The sequence below is a fragment of the Montipora foliosa genome, chromosome 13 (genome assembly GCF_036669935.1).
Source record: "Montipora foliosa isolate CH-2021 chromosome 13, ASM3666993v2, whole genome shotgun sequence".
NCBI lineage: Eukaryota > Metazoa > Cnidaria > Anthozoa > Scleractinia > Acroporidae > Montipora > Montipora foliosa.
In genome coordinates this window covers 6499418-6521917 of record NC_090881.1, presented here as the reverse complement: position 1 = coordinate 6521917, position 22500 = coordinate 6499418, and the positions used below count along the sequence as shown (strand labels likewise).

At 38.9% G+C, this 22500-nt stretch overlaps 3 protein-coding genes across 6 annotated transcripts in view; 1 reads left to right on the top strand and 2 right to left on the bottom strand.

Moving 5' to 3' along the window:
* Positions 1–294, bottom strand: part of LOC137984062 (ras-related protein Rap-2b-like) — an 840-nt gene extending 546 nt beyond the window's left edge. The window contains exon 1 of the mRNA XM_068831270.1: positions 1–294. This exon is cut by the window's left edge and continues 546 nt beyond it. Coding sequence (XP_068687371.1) covers positions 1–158 — 158 coding nt within the window. The 5' untranslated portion in view covers positions 159–294.
* Positions 295–4770: 4476 nt separating this feature from the next.
* LOC137982306 (fibropellin-1-like) lies at positions 4771–22105 on the top strand. The gene is made up of 6 exons (XM_068829381.1): positions 4771–6164; positions 7903–8382; positions 9738–9826; positions 17170–17404; positions 18467–18701; positions 18803–22105. The coding sequence occupies exons 1-6, from the start codon at positions 4817–4819 to the stop codon at positions 18957–18959; spliced, it is 2544 nt and encodes an 847-aa protein (XP_068685482.1). The 5' UTR covers positions 4771–4816; the 3' UTR covers positions 18960–22105.
* Positions 10299–13622, bottom strand: LOC137982783 (uncharacterized). 4 transcript variants are annotated; one of them, XR_011118820.1, is made up of 4 exons: positions 13378–13622; positions 13137–13295; positions 12881–12937; positions 10299–12715 (listed from the first exon to the last, which is right to left on the bottom strand). XR_011118820.1 is itself a non-coding variant. In XM_068829930.1 (4 exons), exons 2-4 carry the CDS (start codon positions 13188–13190, stop codon positions 12331–12333), a joined length of 447 nt encoding a protein of 148 aa, XP_068686031.1. In that variant the 5' UTR covers positions 13191–13295; positions 13378–13622; the 3' UTR covers positions 10299–12330. The 4 variants fall into 4 exon arrangements, 1 of the variants encoding a protein (XP_068686031.1); XM_068829930.1 differs by having other exon boundaries at positions 10299–12666; XR_011118821.1 differs by lacking the exon at positions 12881–12937.
* Positions 22106–22500: the final 395 nt, after the last annotated feature.

Below are 22500 nucleotides of genomic sequence, written 5' to 3'. Positions count from 1 at the left end.
GAGGGATTGTTATCGACGTCGATCTCTTTGCGATAGAAATCCTCGATAGTTGGATCATATTTTTCCACAAATTGTCCTGTAACGAATTTAACCGTCAATGCACTTTTTCCGACTCCACCTGATCCTAAAACAACGACTTTATACTCTTTCAAATTCATGGAAACTTGAAGGTCGACTCGTCACCAGAGATTGATTCCGGTTAATATGTAACCAATGGAAACTCGCAGGCTGTTACCAAATTTTTATGCTGGACAGCGAATTCCTAAAATGACTCGGTTGAAGTTGTCCTCTCTCGCAGTCATAGAACTCTAGTTAAATTGAATCACTTCACCAAAATGACGAATTCCCTTTCCTCGTCAAACTCTGTACTCTGCTCGGTGCGAACAAAACGAAACACGTGAGGGAGGGCCTTTGAAGGGCGTAGACGCGTTACCGGTGGTTTCTGGGTAACCATCATCGAGCGATACAATTTGCGATTGTTTCAAATTTTACTTTCAATAATCAATATTATTACATGATAATCTCAGTTTACACACAATGTTCTTCGGCGAAATTTATTTTTTGTCACAGGCAGAGGTGATAGCGGGCAGAGATGGCAGCAAATAAGGAGCTAGAATAAAATCTTTACTGCGGAAAGCACGGTATTCATGAAAGGTGCATGTAGTTCCGAACAGTGCATCCTTGAGGTTTAAATTACATGTAAAAGATGATTAGGCATGTTGGCACCGTTAAAAATGCTAGAAATTTGACATCTGATCGGACAATCGTTGCAGAATGGGGCAAAGCTGGGGACGGATATAAAACAGGTTCCTCCTGACGGAAGCGGAGTGCCCATTCCCTGCTTACATGTAAATTATACGAGGGTCTGAATGGGGAGTCCACATGTCGGTTATCGGTTAAAATTTCATTACTTTGTCGGTTGTCGGTTGTCGGTTAACATTTTCGACCTTTGTCGGTTGTCGGTAAATTCCAGTTAATTTTTTTGTTCCTAGTCGGTAATTTTTTCCTCGTTTTGTCGGTAGTCAGTAATATTTTTTAGACCTTTGTCGCTAGTCGGTTAACCCCATTCACACCCTCTTGTATTCTACGAGTCCACAAGCTGATAGCACCTGACCGGGCTTTATTTTACTCGTTGATGTGCTTAATTCATGGCCGACTGCTTGAGGGAGGGATCGAGGGGGCTGCAGCCCTCTTTTTACCGTATTTTCATAAAATTTCAGTAACTTACTGTCTACCGGTAACTTACCCCAGCAAAGTGCATTTTCGTTGGGTGTTGGGGGGAGGGGTCGGTAGGGGCTCTCCCCCTCTTTCTCTCTCTCTCTCTCTCTCTCTCTCTCTCTCTCTCTCTCTCTCTCTCTCTCTCTCTCTCTCTCTCTCTCTCTCTCTCTCAGACACAGGTTACTTTTTCTCTCGTTGCCTCGATCCATTTTTGTCGTGTTCCCCCACTTCCTCAGTAAAAAGCTCTCCTATCATAAATCAGTCAAGCCGTCGTTTTAAAAACCGTTTGACCTTTTGTTTCAACTTTCGTGACAAGGTAATGTTTGTTTATTTTCACTTAAAAAGTCCTGAAACCTCATTTTTATTTGTCAATAACAACAACTGATGCAATATGACCATCCCTACATGCCTTGCTTTCTTAGGGAAAGCCGGTGACTCCGCTTGTCTTTTACAGCGTGTTGCTACAATCTTGGACAAAATAAAATGAAAAATTAGTACCTTCCTCCCCTCAAAATCAATGATACTGAATCCGCGTGCAAGTTGAAGCCCGCCATGTTTTCATCTTGGGGGGAGGGGCTGTCATCATTTTCCATTTGAAATGTTCAAGATTGTAGTTAAATTTGATTTCTCTCTACTAGTCTTCTACTGTGCTTACATCATAAGGCCTTGAAAATGCATTGAATCTATTTGATTCTGAGCTCTCTTGAAACGTTTATTTCATTCGCCCTCATCGCTCTCCGCTCCGTGATGAGGCAACAGTGTGACTTTTTTCTTGAGACTTCTGCTGGAGAGTGCCGGTTGTTTTTAAACTTTATTACATCCCTGCTTGGAGTTCCAGTGTTTCATAACAAACGATGAAATTTGGTCTGAATCAATTATCCAACATCGAATTCAAAACTGGTCTTTGAATGGAACCTTGGCTCAGTCCCCGTTACGTAAAAATCACGTTCAGGGTGGAATTTCAACCAATGCTGCAGGGCCGTAGCCAGTATGAGGCATATGATAAAATGCTTATTGACTGAGTTTAGGTCGGGCTGGACTGGGAAATATTTGTCCCTCGGTCATGGTGCACAGACCTCGCTGCGCTCGGTCCGTACCGAGGTCAAATATTTCCCCGTCCGGCCCTCCCACTCAGTGAATAAGTGCATAATCCAAGGCATTTGCATCAGTCATTTTTTTCGTATTTTTTAAATAATGCGTGATCCCAGTGTTGTCTTTTGTAAGCATCAAAAACACCCTAAATACCCACGAAGAGAAAAATGTTGAAGTGTGAGTAAGGGAGAAGTGATCCTCTCACTTCTTTATCAGGACACCTGAAAAAGTCAGCATTGTGCTGATATGGAGGTCATGTATTCAATCTGCGGGGTTTTATTGCCTAAATCGTCCATATAAAACGTAAGTGCCATGATGACTTCTCCGCCTTTCTTTATTTCCTTGGCATAATAAAACTTAGTGAACTTTTGTAAATTAAATTTGTTGGACGAGTTAAGTTGGCTAATTTAACCCGCTGTTGTGCTGGATTGGCTGGTGAGATCTGCGGGGATTTATTTTCGTAAATATACGGCAAGTGACAGGCGCACTGCATAATTTTTCTTATAAGAACGTCTAATTTGGGCTGAGGCTGAATCTTCTTCTGATACTTTCTCGCGATTTAAGTCTGAAAACGTTCTTAACATGTTCCTAAAGTTGTTTGCATGGTATATTAATATACTGCGTGAGTTCGACTTCAAACTGGCAGTCTTGTTCTTCAGTGTCATATTCAATAAGAAAACTACATTGTTCTGATTGTTAATGTTAAAAAGGTCCATAAGTATTTGGGTTAATTGCCCTATTAGACTACAGCTTTACAAAAACAAATTTATAAGCAAAATAAAGACGTTCTTTGACTGACTTTCATCCCGAGTATGTTCCTAGTATTCGCTATTTTCGCAAATCCCATAGTACAGTTCATTTTGTGGGGTTATTTGCATCAAAACAATCGATATTGAGTTCACTGAAGCAAAATAACATGTATTGTTTTTATGTACAAAACCCCCCAAAACGGGGTTTCGACAAAACACTGATCCCCTACCGACCCCCTACTGACCCCTACTGACCCCCCTACTATCTGCTATAAAATCAATGGGAAAATGAAAATTAAAAAAGCTCAGAACTATCAATGGGACCCGATTCAAGTTCATCTAAGCGTGGATACATGACAGGAAAACATGTTCTTTGAAGTTTGAGTTTGGCAGTAAACAGTTGAAACTTTTGCGCGCGATAGTTCAAAAGTATTTGAAGCACACTTTATCAGATAAGGGTCAATTACCGAGGAAAAGTCTTCGATGTCCAGTCTTGCCGTCATTGTAGGAAAACTTGCATGAACATCTCTCAAACTTCGAATGATTGAAGACAAAACTTGTCACGTTTGCAGCCACTTAGAGCATGTTTTCCCGCTTAGATGAAAACGACGGTAGCTTACCTGAAACTTTCGAAATGGCGGACGCGTTGCAGATTTCCGACTCTTGGTCTCCTTTTAATGTTTAGTGGAGGTTTTGTTGACGGAAAATTGAGCACAGAATAAGATTGAATATCATCAAATATTGCTTTCGTACGCATTGAGAAATGAAGCAAAGATGAACGCGAAGGCGAGGGGCCAACTTCCGGTTGATGTAATCGTGTGCGTTGTGTGCGCTCGCGGTTCGTTGATAGTTGCTTGCGTGTTGATTTGCCAGAATTTCCTCGCTATTTTTATCGCTTAATTTTCTAGCGGATACAAATACCATGCTTCCAACTTATTCTGTGGTCGATTTTCCGTGACAAATCCTTCAGTCAAACGAGAAGGGAGTCGGAAATCCGCAAACGCGTCCGCCATCTTGAAAGTTTCAGGTAAGCTAACTTGAATCGGGTCCCATTGATAGTTCTGGGCTTTTTTAATTTTTATTTTCCCATTGATTTTATAGGGGGTCAGTAGGGGGTCAGTGTTTTGTCGAAACCCCCCAAAACGTAGTGCTACCCCATGATTCCCCAACCCACTGACAAACTGTAAATGAAACGCTAAAAATATGATAAAAAATTATGATCAATATTCATCCGTTAAATACTCATTGTTTTTTTTATGAAAGGGTACGGTGATAAACAAATTTATTCCAATTAATTATTCCAACTTCCAGATATGTACGGATGTTTTTTTGGTCCTCTTTCAGAAAAATATGAATTCTTGCATGGAGCGATTTTTGTTGTTTTGTCAGTCAAGGAGAACCCTGAAAAGCGCAAACAAATTCCGGGGGGCGTGGAAACAAAAGCGAATTGTGTGGCGTTCTCATTGAAAGGATAAAGGGGAGCACATGCGAGAATTGTTGAAACACATGGCAAATGTGACAAAACATTACAAAATACCTGCAAATCGTTTACAAAGAAATCACGATGTTGTCCAAACGGTTACTTTACACATGTTTTCCAGCTGGTTATTGCTATAGCTATCTTTTTGCATGTCTATGATTGGTTATTTTATAAGATCATTGCTGTCTGATTGGTTGAGCTCCGTTGTCTCCCATGACAATTCTTTGTTTAACCACGCTCACTCCATATTCAAGTTTTTGTGGCACAAGGATATAAGATGGTTCTTCTACGAGTTTGGAGCCTTGTTGGTGCTTGTTTTTACATTTCCTTGTTTAAAACGAATATCGAAGTCACAGGAACTCCATGTTCTCCGAATCCTTGCTTGAACAGTGGACTCTGTTCCACAAACGGTTCGTCGTTCATTTGCACTTGTGCGCAAGGATATAATGGCCAGAAATGTGAATATCGAAACACAGATTGTCAAGTAAACCCCTGTGTACATGGTATCTGTAAGCTGGATGGATTTGGAGTGCCTAAATGCTATTGTACCCCAGGATTTACCGGTGAATATTGCCATATTGACCATAACGAGTGTGCATCGGGGCCCTGCAAGAATGGCGCCTTGTGTATTGACGAAGTAAATGGTTACAAGTGCATCTGTGATGACGATACGTTCGGCCGACATTGCGAGATTCATCAAAGTGAAATACAGCAGTGTATAGAGCAATGCGACCAAGAACTTTGCTGGAGAAATTACTCAACAGCTGTAACAGTAACGTGGGGATATGGATCGGGTATTTGTAGCACAAGTCATACGTGTTTCGGTGGCGAGAACGACACAGAGTCTAACTTGTACGACACATTCATTGAAGTACAGCTTAAGCCGTTACAGATCCAAGTGGGAGATACACTAAATTTCACTGCGGATGAGGAAATCGTGGCGTATGTCGATGGATTTGTACCGCATCACCTTGTTGCTGCTGATGGAGCCAAATCGTTTGTTTCATGTAATGAGAGCAATGGAATTCCTATTGTAAATAAGCCGACAAACAGTGTCGTAGTCGGATTGGACATTCTCAAGCCGGGGATCAATTATTTTATTGCCAACATCGATTCTACGTTTCGCTGTGACTTTGGCTTGCGTTTGAATGTGAGTGTAAAAGAAAACAACTGCAAAGCTCTTGCGTCAAATCTCACTTGCTCTGGCCGGGGACAGTGCACAACGAACTTCACAACACCGGACTTCCGGTGCAAATGTTGTGGCGGATTTAGAGGTGACTATTGTGAAAAAGTGGACTATTGCTACTCAAAACCTTGCAAAAATAATGCAGTTTGTCAAAACATGGAAAGTTCCGCGGATGGGAGCACGCACGTATGCATTTGTGAGCCTGGTTACGAGGGCAGAGACTGCTCTCATGTCACCAATTTGTGTCTGTCGGCCCCTTGTTTGAATGGTGGTCAGTGTGTACCTAGAGTGAATAATTTTACATGTGACTGCCCCAGGGGATTCACTGGCCGAAACTGTGAGGTAGATATCAATGAATGCATGTCCAATCCTTGTCTTCATGGCATTTGTGTTGATGGCATAGGCGCATTTTACTGTAATTGCGTGGCTGGCTTTACAGGTAGGTTCACCCATTTATATACATGTATTTATTATGTGGTAAACGCATCTTGCTCATTGTTTATTCTACCTGTCAAGAATATGCTTGCATGGGAGCTATTCTTGTAATTGAGAATAGATGGATTCAGTCATCTGCAGGTCATGAAATTTTAAGTACTGATGTATAACACAATTATGTGTGATATGGAAGAAATACTATTAAACAGTGAGTAGTAAATTTTGCAGTCTAGGAGTTTAATACCCTGAAACACATATATCTGGAACAGTATAAATCACTGCCAAGCCTTCAGTCTTATTTCTCGTTCCATAACTATCACATGCCTACCAAATAAATTTGAATTGGTTCTTGTACAAAAAAAGGGTGTCTAAACGGCAAATTTCAGGCTGTAGGTTCTGTATAAATCCACTAGGTTCTTATATACAGGATTTTTACATAATTACTTTATATGGACCAAAGTCAAATGATATATAGCATTTATATAAATGCCAGATTGAAACCATATACAGTAACAGATGTAAGTTTAATGAATGTGGTTTTAAGAATTTATATAACACAGACCCTACTGTTTATTAGAGTTGCATTCCATGTACATATATATTCTTGCACTTTCCTGAAGGCTATTGTTTGTAAATTGAAAATTTATACTTCAGAAAGGGGACCCAGAATGTCCATAGATATCTGAAAATATCTTAACAAACCACTGGCATCTTATTTATAAGAAGTTGTCTAGATTTCAAATGCAAATCTGGCTACCTAGCCCCCTTTAAGGACGTTCGCGCGAAAATTGTTCAACATTGATTTTTTTCTGAAACTTTTACCACTGTAAGATGATGAGTTAGTTAATTTGTCAGAAATGTAAAAAAAATGGGGGGTCACCGACTTCGTTTTGGAGAGAACATGCCTGGAAAAACATCTAAAATGTGACAAAATCGGGCTTCGTTAGCGAATAAGGCCAGTGTCTGTAAACCCAAATATATTGTAATTAAATCTTTGAAGTGAAATCTTCTCTGCCAAATATTGTTTAAGTGGACTTATTAAGTGAATTTTAATAGTCATCTGGTGAGGTTCCTTAAAGATCAAGTTCGCATTTAGGGACCACAGTTTCACGCTCCTTGCAGCCGCAAGATGGCAGGATTTGATATCCCGTGAGCAAAAATCTTGAAATTTTTTTAACTTCCCACATTGATTTTTTGTTCATTTTTGGACAACGTGGAGATGATTGTAAGTAAAATCTGTTGCTGGAAAGAAAAATAGGGGTCACCGAATGTCCAAGACCGTTAAATCCAGGCAAAGCTATAGCAATGGCCTTTTGCCCTATCATTTCTCATTTTTATTACTTAGCGCGCGCGCTCGTGTATGACGTGACGTGTGCATTTGCGTGCGCAGTAAGGATGCGCAGAAACAATTGGTGCGAACGTCCTTAAACCTGTAATGTCAGACAATTTCAAGAAATTTAGGATGGTGATGCCAATAAGCAATTACTGATTATGGAAGACGCCAGAGCCTCCTCAAGTTGTTTGACAGGAGATTAAAGAAATACTAAAAGGTCAAAAAGATGTGCCAATGGACAGAAAAGGACAATCTTGAAATAACTGCCTTTTAGGTTTTTTATTAAATATGCAGTATTACCATGTTTGAAAAGACTTTCCATGACTAAAGATGTATCTGCAAGTCACCACTAAATTACTGTGTCACGTTTTAATGAGATTAAAATTTTTCTTTTGTTGTACAACTTTAGGTTCCCATTGTGAAGTTAACATTGATGACTGTTCATCATCACCATGTGTTCATGGAACTTGCATAGATGAAGTGAATGGCTTTAAATGTCACTGTGTTCCTGGATATTCTGGAAAGCTGTGTGATTACAACTTACAAGAATGTCTGCCATCTAACCCTTGCCATAATGGAGGAAAGTGCATTGACGAAGTGAATGGTTATAGGTGTGACTGTGGGCCTGGCTTCAAGGGGCATCACTGTGAGATTGATGTTGACCTTTGTAATGATCCCAGCATGTGCAGCAATTCTGTGTTTTGTGCAGAGTCAGACAATGGTCAAAGTGTGCAGTGCACTTGTAAAGCAGGTTTCACAGGATATAACTGTGCTGTGAATATCAATGACTGCCTTTCAAGTCCATGCAAGAATGGTGGTACTTGTAGGGATAAAGTCAATGGCTTTGAGTGTGTCTGCATGGATGGCTTTACTGGAATTACATGTGAAGGTGAGATTTTCTCAAAATTTAAAGTGCTACTGTGACAAAATTTGCATCTTTCCTATATTAAAGCCATTTTAATACATAACCATGTAGTCTGTATGAGAAGAAGAATGCTGTTTACTATTTCAGAGATCTCTTTGTTCCAGAGATATTCAAGTTTTTTAAATATGCAAATCAGCCAAGTGATGACATCATAAACTCAAACAAATTTTGATCAAAGTATGATGAAAAAGGATATCTCAGCCAATGTGTATCAGAAAGGCTTGATTCTTTGCAGTAAGATTCTAGTGGATGTGCTCCACAACACGAGCATACAGTGTTCCAGTTTTGTTACCATGGGAAGATACTGGGTTCCAGACCTCCCTGATAGGTTTAAACCTATGCTAGCCACCTTTGGTGTTCTATTTTGATATTTGCCAATGGTGCCTCATCTGCCTGATCCTGCAAGCATATAAATATGTTAGGTTGAGTTTGTGGCCTTGTTAAATGTTTTTCTAGCTTAAGATCGGCAAAAATGTTGAAATCAGGTTGGAGGGGACTGGAAAAGAATGAATTGCCATGGTAACCAATTTCTTTATAGCCGTAGGTGTGTTGTCTGCAGAATTATTAGTCTAGCAAGTTTTAATGGTCTCTGTTGCAAATTGGCTGAGATAGCTCTTACTATTTATATGCTTGATGTCATATTGGGTTGAGTGAATGATGTCATCAGTAGTCTCATTTGCATGTTTTACACACTTTTTCAAACATAAATATCTCTGGAATCAATGCAAATATTTCCAAATGGTATAGTGGCGTTTTCGGTCTTTCTGGAATTCTATTTGATAAACCTAAAACTTCAAGGGTTAAAAATTTGATCATAGTAACACTTTAATGAGGCTAAACATAATTTAGGTAAAGTTAAAACCATGTGAAGGGTTGCAGGGGCATTGCCATGTGCTTTGGCTTGAGTTGCCTTATTTGCCTGCTTGCTTCTACCCCCCTGTCCCCCCATATTTTGGGGGAAGTCATTCCACTCACTTGTTATTTTCAGTGATATGTTGTCAGGTGCCTGGGAGGACTGGACTGTGGCTTGGTTGCCAAGGTTTGCTGCTGAGGGGAGTGCTGCCTCCTCTCTTGTTACCTTTATGTGACCCACCCTCCAATAAATTGGCGTAGTTTTTAAGATCAATTCAAATAACCACACCTGTCCAGTAATTTCTGAGAAGGCAAATCTAAGCACTCTGAGTATAACATGTTAGAGAATTCTAACAAGTGTGAATTAGTTTTGTGCGACCTTGTCCTTTGGGATTTATAATCTGATTTCCCTTGTGCCATTCAGACATGCCGGAAAATGAAAGATTTTTGTTGATCAATATTTGCAGGCTTTGCCAAAAAATCCGCTAGTGAGGAATTCCAGCGACAGTTGAGCCTAAAGTTAATGACTGAAGACTGCGGCCTTTTGCAAATGCAGGTATTGTTAAATTCATGATTATACATGTACTCTGTTGCTGGATGACACGAATAGCTATACCATTTTTTAGCTACAGCTGCAATTATGAATGAGAGAAGTGATCCTAGCAATCTTTAAGCGATTGTCGCTTTTTATAGACAGCTGAAAAATTGAGGTGGCTCCAAAGGGATTTGAACCCGTGACCTCTGCAATACTGGTGCAATGGTCTACAAACTAAGCTATGAAGCCACACAGTTGGAAGCAGGTCAATGAATGATTTGCCTGTAATCTGAGACCTATGTTATGCCACAAGTATTCTGGGATTGCCAGGGGGCAAACATTTTGTCTTTATCAAAATAAGTGATATTTGACAAAGAATCACGCCGGGTCAGCAGGCACCACATGATGGCAATTAGGCGCCCGCTTGTCTCACACCTGATCTCAGCGGGTTCCTCACAAAAAAGCTAAATGTTTACAAAATGGCGGCCAAAGATGAAATTGACGCAGCTGTTCGAGCTCTTCGCCCATTGCATCGTAGGGTAGAAAACTTTGTACGATTTGAAGAAGAAGTCAAAGAGACTCTTGCCTCTATTTTTGAGAGACACCGTGCAGGGCAGAATGTGTTTGGAAAGGTCAGCCATGCGAATAGAGGTTGGAACTATGATCGAGGTGGAAATTACAATCTGGCTTAAAACTGTGTACAGGCGCCTAAAAGCTCGCATGAGAGCTCGAGATCCCTGGACGGTAAACTTTACGCGACATATGCCTGAAGGAATTTTTCGTTTTATGATAGAAGTTGTTAAAAAGGCTCCCTCTGCGTTTGGAGTATCACATTCAGAAACAAATGTGGCATATACAATTTCCTACTCTGAGGAGACCCGACTGTTGCGGGATTTTTCAAAGTTGTGTAAAACATCACGAGAATCTGTCATGTCCTACCTCTGTAAGCAAACTAAAGCGCCCAGGAAAGGAGATGCTAAGATTGTGGTCAGCACCGTTAAACCTTTTCTTCTGATATATATGAAGAGGAAGCAACATGTGGTCGTCAAGTGTCATTATACATTCACCAATGAACACGGATATTCATTTCAAGCTTGAGGATGCAATATGCTGTGTAGCTTAATAATACCCACTGAAACTGAGTGAAGCTGAAGGTCTTACTGTGTAGTTTTGCTTAGTGACAAAAAAGTTAAACGCAGGTGACTGGTTCAGTTCTTGCTTTTACCAGTTCCCGGGCACAGACCCAGGATTTTATTTTCACCTTGATGGATCATCTATGGTCAGTAATTCATGAACAAATTCGACAAATTATGCCACCTAAGTACGCGAAATGACTTAACATTTTTACCACCCTTTGTTGTTTTTCCTGCATAAATATACTACTGACCAGACTGTATTATTACCGAAACAGTTGATTTTACTGTTTGTTTGTTACAGTGATATCAACATGGAAGTGATAAGGGTTAAAGATGCACTAACAAGAAGTGTTTTAATAAAATGCAATCCATAACTTGGTGACAACTCATGTTTAAAGGAAATGTTCCTCTTACTAAAAGAGAACATGGGACATTTAAAGCAGTCCAACTTAGAGAATGTGGGTTATGTAAATTTCATGGCACTTTAACACTGCATTTGGGAGAATTGTCAAAGGTCAAGAGACCAGGCACAGATCCAGGAAAAAACTTGACCATTTTCCTAGACGCTAAGTGCTAATATATATTTTAGATTTTCACTCTCTAAATTGCTGTCCCTCGATTTTGTGTAATTTTTTTTAACCATTTGACCGATCTCTGTAAAACGGTGAAACCAGTCTGGATCCGTGCCTGGAGAAAGGCCCTATAAGTTGATAAGCCTTTCTTAACATAATCGGATGCACTACCCATGTAAAATGCATGCAGTAAATCAACGTGTCAGTTGTGACAGAACTGTTCCTTGGTCAATACTTTTTTGAATCACGTCCATCAAAGGGTCACCACAAAAAGTACACTTGCTTTCCCTAGGATCTGCTTTTTCAAGATTACAATAACAGTACCTGTTATCATCAAAAACCCTACCTGGAATGTAAACAGCATTATGTTTGTATGTATGTGGCTCAAATATCTGTTCTGAAAGCCAAATCAACATGACAAATTCATGTTTAAAAATTTCAGGCCACCCGTCGCTGAAAAGTTGTATTCTCACTGAGCTTCTTTAATGCTATGTGTTTTGCCTCCCTCCCTTCCATGGTCACAGTTCCAAGACCCTGCCCATATTTGCTGTACACATCTTGTGTATGACTGGGTATTATGTGCCCAATGGTCCAAACAGTTGGATTTATGGATGATGGCAGAAATAAAGCATTACAACGAAATGACTCCCTTGCAACTACAGTGAATTGACTCAGCTGTTCAGCTGTGACTTCAATCCTATTAAAAATGGACACACAATCTCTCAGTGTCAGCCCGACATATGCATATGTCAAAACTGTTTGTCTCTGAAGTCTAGAATCTTTCTCATTACTTAGCCACTTTATTAACTGCATAAAATTATGTAGCAATACTTCTTGTAACATTTATGGCTGAGTTTTCAAAAGGTCTTCTTTTATTCTCGTAAGCAGTAGACACTACTTTGTCTGTCAACTGCTCATTACTTAAAACATACTCTTTCATACACTCTAATTTACAGCGCTTGTTTAACGTGTCAAATAACCCATCTAAAGCAGGCTTTGGGTTGTTTTCGGAACCACCATGAATTCCTGGCGCTGCCACTATTGTCTCATGTCGTCTCTTAGTGGCTGTTCTCACTGGTAAGTTTGACTTCCCTTCCACCAGACAAGTTGGAGTTCGTGTGCGACCATCAGGAGGTGATGTACATGTCCCAGGCTGTAAATAAGGGCAATGCATAAGCCATAGGATACCCATCAATTACGAACTAAAATAAAAAGTCAAAGAAAATATAAAAAAATCAAAGAAAAGAAGAGAAAAATAAAATAACTCAATGAATAGATGAATTAAAGAATAAATAAATACATAAATACACCCTCGCCCACTCCATCCCACTCCACAACCACTAGCTTAGCATCAATAGATGACCAACCTGGACACTTTTATTTTGATTTGTAATATCGCACAGCACTCCCCTTGCATCATTAACCTTCAATGTAAGAAAAAAATAGGCTTACTCGTGCAACTGTGAGAGATATGTGAGAGGACCATAAATTAAATCCAAGCAACATATTAAAAGTAACGTTAAAAAATCCAAATAACCCGTAAACTACCCTGCAAACAGTGTCATTCGATCGTGGTATACAATCAGTGGGGTAAATTATCAAAAACATATTTAATGCACAAACCTTTGATTTTAGTCGGTTAATTTGTCTGTTAATTGTGCTGAGTTCCGTTTTCATCGCCCTGCTCTCTTCCACTGCTTTCTGCCTCCTCTATTTACGTGTTTTCATGAAGCTCCCAAGATCAAACTGTTGGCTCTTCGAATAAGGCATCGCTGGTATTGCCTACAAAAATCCGGCGCATTTTCAGTCCTATATCTTTGAAACGAGGAGAAATTCGGGAAAACAAAAATCATACGATTCTTACCTGGTTACCAAAGGACCCTTCGAAGATGAAATAAAAGCTGATGAGTGCAAGGCCTTCAATCCTTTCCAAGCAATTAAACATCAGAAAGTTGAACGCCGTTTGATGGTTCACAACAATCCTTCCCAACTACCTTCTATGCCTTAGTTTATCAGCTGTTTATATGGTGTGTTTGGTACCAATAGAAAGCTCAATGCTTCAGCAATGCAAAGAAACACGCCATCTGGCCTTTTAGGTCTCCCAGCATGCAGGAGGAGTCTGTTTATATAGTAGAGAAAGCTAGGTACCAGTTTCCTCCCGGCAATTTCCGTTTTGGGCGCCATATTTGAAGACAATTCGATGCCGATTTCTGGCGCCCGCTGACCCGGCGTGAATATGATAATATTTTCGTCAGGATTTTGTGAGACATGAAGATTACAGTAATTTACTAATGTTTGTGCATGAAAATTGTATATCTTTGTGTGATTACCACAATAAAATCTATTGATTAGCCCTCTTTCCCGCTTGCGTAATTAAGATCAGTTGTAAAATGTAGCTGTATCAAGTAATGCATGGTCTTCACTCTTGAAATAGTACAAAATTAGCTGTAAGTTTGAGGAGATATTGACTCAATAAAGCCTTTTCAGCGGTCATACATTTGCAGAGCTTCTAATCGTATCCAGAGTTATAAATAATACGTTCAAGGTTACAATGAGTACTAAGGTCTGCTCTGCTAGGGCATAATTATGATAATACATCAAAGTAATGTCCTCTTTGTAACCACAGAAGGCAAAAAATCAGTGTCCATGATGGGTTTAAAAGTGAACCAGTTTTGTTTAGTTGAAAATGTACAAAATATAGGTCTCTTGCACAGCATTGTGCAACTTAAAGTTGTCCACAGTTTTTATTTCACATGTTCCTTCACTGAATTCAATGGGAGAGAAAAGTAATGGCTACAAAACCTGCGGATGATGTTCGGCAAACTGCATGGCAGTAGCTAGCGGAGGAGCAAGGGGGACAGTTGTCCCCCCAAAAATATTCTAAAGAAAAGTGAATGTAGTCTCTTTCTAGAGTGTTGGGCAGATAGTTTGGACTTTACTGATATTACCTTTGAATCTTTTCACAGCGGATTCGCTTGTCTTGATTGATTAAGATAAAATTGAGGAAAATCCATTTGGAGACATCATAGACTAATCTGTTACTTACGAATAATAATAATACAACTTTATTGGGTAAACACAAGTTACTGGTAAAACCAGTAGTTTACAAAACCTTAGCCTCTAAAAGTACCTGTCTTTCTAAACTTGGACTGATTATTGTTTACTTATGATGAAATATTTATGAAAGTAGCACTTCCGTCCCTCTGCATTTCAAATTTTTCTGGGAGAGCACTCCCCCCAGACCCTCGTAACGACTTGTGCCTCCGGCGCTCACTTCTTTGCTCCCCCCCCCCAGTTAAAATTATTTTCCAGCTACGGCAGTGAACTGCTTGACAACTTTTGGATTTCCCTGTGTTTTTTACCACCTTTTTCATCCCTCCACAGCACAATAGCTTGACCTCTAGCTCAGTAAACAATTTCCATCCTCCCGCTCAACAATTTCTCTCCTTTGAGAGGGTAAAATTACAGCAGCCATGTCGATGTTCTAACGTGTTATAACTAAAACGAAAGCAATCTCGATACATGTAATTACATATTGAAAAGGCTTTATTGAGTCAATCCCCTCAAGTTTATACACAAGTTTGTACTTTCTCAATCAATCTTACACAAGAAAGTGTGTACAAATCAATAGATATTATCGCTATAATCACACAATTTTCACGCACAAACCTTAGTAACCACTATGTCTCACAAAATCGCAGCGAAAATGTGTTATTCTTTGTCCAATATCACTGCTTACGACGAAGACCCAACTTGAGATTTGCAATGTTTGCCCCTTGGCGATCTCAGAATCCTTTACGCATAATGTCGTCTCTTGTGATTACTGGCAAATCTCTGTGAAGGACTCAATGAATGAAATGAAATGAATGTGTATTGAAGTGTAGACTGCTCACAGTCCCTTGTGAGTGAGTCAAACCGCCCTCTTTGGTCACGCAAGGGAGCTGAGGGGAGAATAGTGATATAGAGAGATATATAGGGACCCTATATCTCTTTCTCTATAACCTTTCTCCCCTCAGCTTGCTTGCATGACCAAAGCAGGTGGATCGAGTAACTCAGAAGGGACTGTGAGCAGTCGAATTGAAGTGTGGGTTATTAAATGAATGAGAGAAGTGATCCTTCTCTCAATCGTCTACAACCCGCACTTCAATATACATTCAATTCATTTAATTCAGTTGCAATTATGTTTCTGCATTTCTCTAAGGGATTCCGGTGTGTTAATAGAAAACTTTGAAGTGCCTGTCACCTCAACAAACTTTTCCACTTGATTTCCAAAATTGTCCCAAATATGCCGTATAGTTTATTGGAAATTCACTGTTTTTATTCATATGGAAAGGTGAGAAAAGTGTTCATAGTTTGGTCAATGACTGTGTAATGAAGGGGAATGGGATTAATACTGGGTTGACGTCACAATTTTTTTTGCATCGCAGTTTTCAAAGAACTACAATCAAACCTCCTGTAAGCAACCACCCCAACTGTCAAGCCTAGGTGGTCGCTTACGAGAGCTTAGACCTTATTGAGTCGAAAAATGGCACCTTGTTAGCATTTTATGGTCACTGCAGAGACTTACCCCTTGTTTTAGTTTTAGAATTGCCTTTTTTTTGTTTTGAAATTTTGCGGGTGCCACCATCTTGAATAATTGTGACGTGTTATGGTTGCCCTATTGTTATTGGACAAAAGCTCTTTGTGTTAGAACAATAGAGCAACTGTAACACGTCAGAAAACACTGATTTAAAAACAAATTTCAAACAAATTTGTTGTAAACATAATTTCTTTCGGTTTGAACTTATTCTGTAGTAAGAGTGGAGGTTCGCTTTAAATCGGGAATCAATTCTAGTTTTCTGTAATTAGAAAACATAATTTAATTAAGGTTGTTTCTCTTACAATTGATAGAATCCAGTGTATGTGCATTTCAATGTTTTATTCATGCAAAAAGTCAATTTCCAGAAAAAAATCTTGTACTTCCCATTGATAAATTTACTACCCAGGAATGTGATAATGGTACAACACCTTATTATTCAATTTCTGCTCTATTACCTGTCAAGTGGTCGCTTACGTTAAAAACAAAAGAAAATTTCAAACTATAATTTATTTGCTAGTTCTAAAAGTGGCCGGGATCGCTTATGAAAGGTGGTCCCTTACAAGAGGTTCCATATATAGTTATTTTACTTGGAAACGTTTGGTATTTTGGAAAAGTGGTCACTCACGAGAGGTGGTTGCAACTGGAGGTTCGACTGTGTCCACAATGCAAAGAAGTCTTTCACATTAACCCAGTAAAAGTAATAAACTCATTCCTCTTCCTTGCATGGTTGTAGATAAAAATTAATTATAACCAGTTTTTCCACTTTTTAGGAGCCTCTTAAATCTGGCTCCCAGGGGTTCCCCATTGACAGAGTAAAATACTTAAGTCTGGCCGGTTCAGGCTGGTTTGGGTGTCAAAGGCTTGGGGACATTAAAATAAACATTTGAAGTTTAGCAACAGAAAGCATCATATATCCTCATAAGAGCTTAATTTGTTACTTCCAAAAAATACTTTAATCAAGTTGTTTTTGTGCTAGTGGATTATTGTAACAAAAATTGTCTGGTCATTTTTTTTCTTTGTGTTGTTTCCTAAACTGACTTAACACAATATTAAATTTATTCTTGGTTGTTTACACAGGGTCCACTGGCAGTGACACACATCCGACAGGGTTTAGCTAACAGCTTTGCAGAAGCATGCAACTGTAGCTTTAGTGTGGCAGACATAGTGGACAAATCTGTGTTACTGCAATGTAAAGACAGCATTAGCGCTGAAGTCAGCATGCAAATTAAACCAGTCAGTCATCTTTCAGTAGATCAGTTGATTTGTCAGTTTCACAGATTGCTCACACAGCACCAAAATGTTATTGAATTAGGTAAGTTGTCATTGGATATAATGTGTTTGTGTTTTAAATAAGTATTTCATTTTGATGTAAAGATGACAGACACCAACATGACATTTTCAACTATTGAGGCAGGTGGTGTAATGTGCTCTTAAGAAAGATGGTATACTTGTCGCTTGGCAACATGTGAAAAGACAAGTGAAAAATGCATAGATCTGTGAACTCTAGCACCGGTCAGACACTCTTCCCATTAAGCTTCAAGAACTCTTAGAGAGCAAGGTTGCTTATATCCTGTATATTTAGGTTCTTTAATCACACAAAGTGCCCCACTAGTCTTTGTGCTGACAAAAATGTCACACCCTTCAAATTTGTAAAAGCAACTATTGATGGTAGATTGTTGTAATGCACCCTTGAGGAAGTTGTTAAGCTAGTTGCTAATTGCGATGTGTGAAAGGACAACGGAAAAATCAGAGCTTCAGCCATTTCAGTGTGTAATCATACAAGTGATAACAAAATCAGATGACTTCACAGCGGGAGTCTGATTTGTTTATCACGAGACAGTATGATTACAGACTGAATTGGATGACACAAAGTCCTCTTACCAATTAATCATAAAAATTACAATTTCCGAGAAAAGAAGAGCCAAATTATGAAAGAAAGGGAAAATTTGCAAATAAAAGACCGACAAAGGAGGTGTAAATTGCTTAATGCCACTCTGAAAGAAAGAAAGCCCCAATTTATGTCTGTACACTGTTTCAGTGGTGATTGAAACCAAGGTTGTTATTGGTTGATTTAAACTACAACTTTGAATGTGACTGTCTTATTAAACTGTCAGATAACTAACTGACTGATAACAACTTGGCAAGTGAATTAGTAGAAAATAGGAGTTTTTTAAAACCAATTACAATCGAGGAAATTGTAATTTTTGTGATTATACTTATTATTCAGTGTACATATCAGTGGAATGCAAAATTTTTAGCAAGGCTAGTGCAGGTATATTAGCCCAAAGATCAAAGAATACAGTATTTTTGCAATTTTTGCATTTGGTCGATGCTCATGAAATTTATTTTGGCTGGTCTTTTTGTTCCTAATCAGGTCACAATACTTATGCAGTGAGGGTTTTGACTGATGTCTCATCTTGTGATCACTTGAATGACGAAGAAATTGAGTTTGAAAGGAGAAATCAAGGAAAACGTGGAGTCAGTAATTCAAGGGATCTTGCAATAACTGTTTCTTTAGTGTGTGCAGCTGTTGGTCTCATTGTTGCAGCTGTTGTTGTCTGTTTTAAGTGTCGCAGGACACTACCGCCAATCAAGAAACATTCCTCAAAGTAAGTTTCATTATTTTCTTCTATTTATTTTCTGTTTCTTTAATAGTGTAAACCAGTAACAGTGATCTGAAATAATATTGCTTTTTGTGTTGTTTACCTAGGGGTGAAAATCAGATGATTGAGGACTTAAGTGCAGACTTGCTCTCAGCTATTGCTCCAACACCAAAGTCCATGTATCGCACAAGTGGTGGCTATCACAATATGGCATTTTCAGGTAGATTTAACCCTGAAAACCCTGTCAAGTCACATAGAGTGTGATCAAGAGGGTCCCAAGAGATGTACTGTAACCAGACAATCTGTCTTGGTGGGACCAACATTTTATGTCATTGGTGTTCCTTGGTGGTGGCTGGATGAGCCATGGTATGACCTTACAAAGATTCTAACTTGGTTTTGTGCTACTTAGGTCGTGTTCTATTGGGATCAACTGTTTTTAGTTGGTTGAAGTGGTTGGGTTTTTTAGTGTTCTATTCGGAAAAAAACGTTTTTGGTTGGTTTTGTTGATCAACTTTTTCAACCGGCATTAAACTAGGTTGAAACGGTTGAAAAAGCATTGGCAGCGACCGTTGTCGTTTACGTTTTTTTAAACGGCAGGAGCCCGCGACCGACTTTAAAAGTTGAGATACTGCGTTTCAACCGAAAACGTTTGGAAAAGTGTTCAATTGGGAAAGCTCAACCGCTTCAACCTTAACCGGTTGTGGTTGAAATGGTTGATCCCAATAGAACACTACCTCAATAATGCAATGTGAATTTTATACACCAAGGCTGTCAGAGATATCTTAGTTTTTATGTCTATAGCTGTAAGTAATAATGACTTGATATCAATGTAAATAATTATGTTATCGCTTCATTGAAAGAAAGAGGGGATGATATTACTGATAAAATATTGATTTTTAGCATACAATGGATATGGAAAGGGGAATTTCATTATCTTTATCAGTACAGACTAAAATGGGCCTTTATTCCCTTCTTCAAAGATACACCAAGAGTAATATTTTTATGACAGAAGATATGTTAAGACTGAAAATAAAGTTGAGGAAACTAAGGAAGAAAAGGTTGAAGCTCATTAAGTTTAAAGCAGAACGAAGACTTTGTAGTTTTATTTTGTATTCTTTCTCTGAATGAGTCTGAAGTGACTCGAAAAATTTAATATCCTCTTTCCATGCAATGGTTACTGCAAGTACTATGGTAATGTCTAAAAAAATACAGGGTTCCTGTCTCAATATTTTTATACCTTGACTTCATAGTTTGTAAAGGTAATAGAATGATTTTATATTTGTAGTGATATTTGACATAGAGCAGTTTTCAAATGACCGTCGAAAGTAATTAAGTGATTGCAATTGCTGCGCTTATTGATTGGTTTAAAAATCTCCCGCCAGTCTATCAACCAATGAAAAGGAAAACCAAAACCAATCGCGACTTGCACGTGCAATTTTTCCTCGCGCTTTGAGCAAGTTACATGGAATTGGTACGAATTTGGATTGGTTCATTGCGCTGTTTGCAGCTGCTGTGATTGGTCGAAGTAATTACTTTGGTATTTGTTTTACGACACTCAATTGAAAAGCGCTCTAAATACTACGAGTGATATTTATGACAAATATCACATGCAAATCATGCTATTTGTTTATAATACAACCTGAGAAATTCATGTAACGGGAAGAACTTTTGCAACTTTTCGTCGAGTTGTTTCGCTTCATAGGCAAGCAAATTGGTTTCAAAGTTCTTGTTTTTGGCCCAGCTGGTCCAGACATTGAGCCAGGTCGATTTTGTATTTTGGTTTTCTGAATTTTCTTTTAGTTCTTGACTTTCCTGAATTTTAAAATCTGGAAATCTTTCCGCCATTTTTTCGTAACTCATGCAGCGACATTATTTCGTGATTTGTGTTACCATAGTAACTGTAATTTTCACATGTAGGTATTTCAAATTAACCTGAAATACCTCTACACTCAGCCAGTCAAATTGAAGAAATTTCTCAGGTAGTAGTATAAAAAGAGGAAATTCCTCAAAACACTAGTCTGCAAAACAAAAACCCTCAAAGCATTACTGAAGGTTCTTATGTTTTCATTTTCTGTCATGTACTTTACAAAACGATTTAGTTGTTGTAAGCATTGAAGAGAGGTCAAGCTGAAACAACTGCGAATTACTCAGTAGGAGCTTTTTCGGTTTACGTGCAGGTTGAATATTGTTTTCCCTTCTTAATTGTAGACTGCCAGAGAACTGAAGTTGCTGAAGTAATGAATAGATTTTTGTTCAGAAGGCAAACTAAACAAATAGCTTTTTGCAGCCTGGTTTTGTTTCGTTGTGCTGGATGAAATCAAAGTCACAAAGCTTGTTATAATCTTTGACAGAATTTAATGACATACTAACGACAAAGGGACAGAAAATATCGACGATATTGTACGTAAGTTTCAATTTTATAAACCCTCCAGCTCTGGTACCAATCCAATGTTAGTTGAAAAAGCCGGACCCAATCAGATTTTAAGAGGATGAAATGAGTAGTTGGGAGTAAGCGCGCGAAGTGGCCAACTTTTGCAATTTTTCGGAACACTTTTCTCCAAAGATCTTTGTTTTTTTACCATGTCGCCCCCTCCCTGGAGAGCGCAAAGGGGTTGCTTAGTCATGCTCAACTGTTTTTCAGTGTGATATTTTGAGGTGTAATGTCGCCTTATTATTTAGTGATTTTTAAATCACAGTTATAGCCCCTTAAAAGGGGCTATAACTGCCTGTCTACCGGAAGTAACCCCATAAATATTGGTATTTTCGTACCAGAGACTGCTTCTCTTCTGAAAGTAGCTTGCGGGATTGTTAGCTCGTGAGGCAAATAAAAAGCGGCAAAGGCGCATGGCAAATGGAGAAAAACGCTGTCCACAACGCCCGTCCCCATTCTCCGCGCGGCTTTGCTGTTCGTTATTACCTTCCCCCTGCTACGGAGGCTACTTCTCAAAGTTTTCTCTGTGGTCTTTTGCTAATGGCTCCGAAGATGTAAAAGGATCAAAATTTTAAGGGGAAAAAACAACGCATTTCGTTTTCAAGTTCAGGCACACTTTTTAACTGTTTAAATGCGACTTCTAGCACTTCTCGTACTAAAAGAATGAATAGAAATTGCATTTTTATCAAGTTTTGTATCCAAGATAGTAAATCTTTTTAAGTTAATGGTGTTTGCCGCATTTGAAAATTGGCGCAAAGCGCTGTGACGTTAATTGCTGTACATATTAGCTTTTCGATCAATGATACATCCAGTGTGCCTTCTTATATGTAACGAAATCCAAAAAAATTGTTTCAGCATAATTAAAGTGAGGTAGACTGGGAGCGAAACTTAACAAATATGTCTGGAATGAGCTTGATTGGTTTGTTAGCGGAATACAAGGAAAAAAACAAAGTTTGAAAATAAATGGTGGAATGTGTGATTTCTCGTGTGAGCTTCGCGAAATTGTTTCCTATGGGACGGAGACGGTACTTGCTTAGAATTATCCTTGAGTCAACCTGTGCGCGTATCTTTCTATTTTTAGAACTAACCTTTCAGCAAGAGACTACATTTACATCAATTTGCATACGTTGTTTTTGGTATTTTTGTCTTCGCTGGCAATAACTCTATTCTGATTGGCTATTCAAAACAGTGCGTGCAGAGCCGAAGAACTCGTGGCGTTCTTAAAATTGAAAGATACGCGCAAAGCTTGACTCACAGGGGTTGTATGGGAGAGGCAAGCTCCTACTCATGGGCTCCGGGTTATTTTTGTTCCCATTCTTTCAACTCGACTTCTGCATCCCCTCAAGCGGAATACAGTGCAATACATTTTAAGGG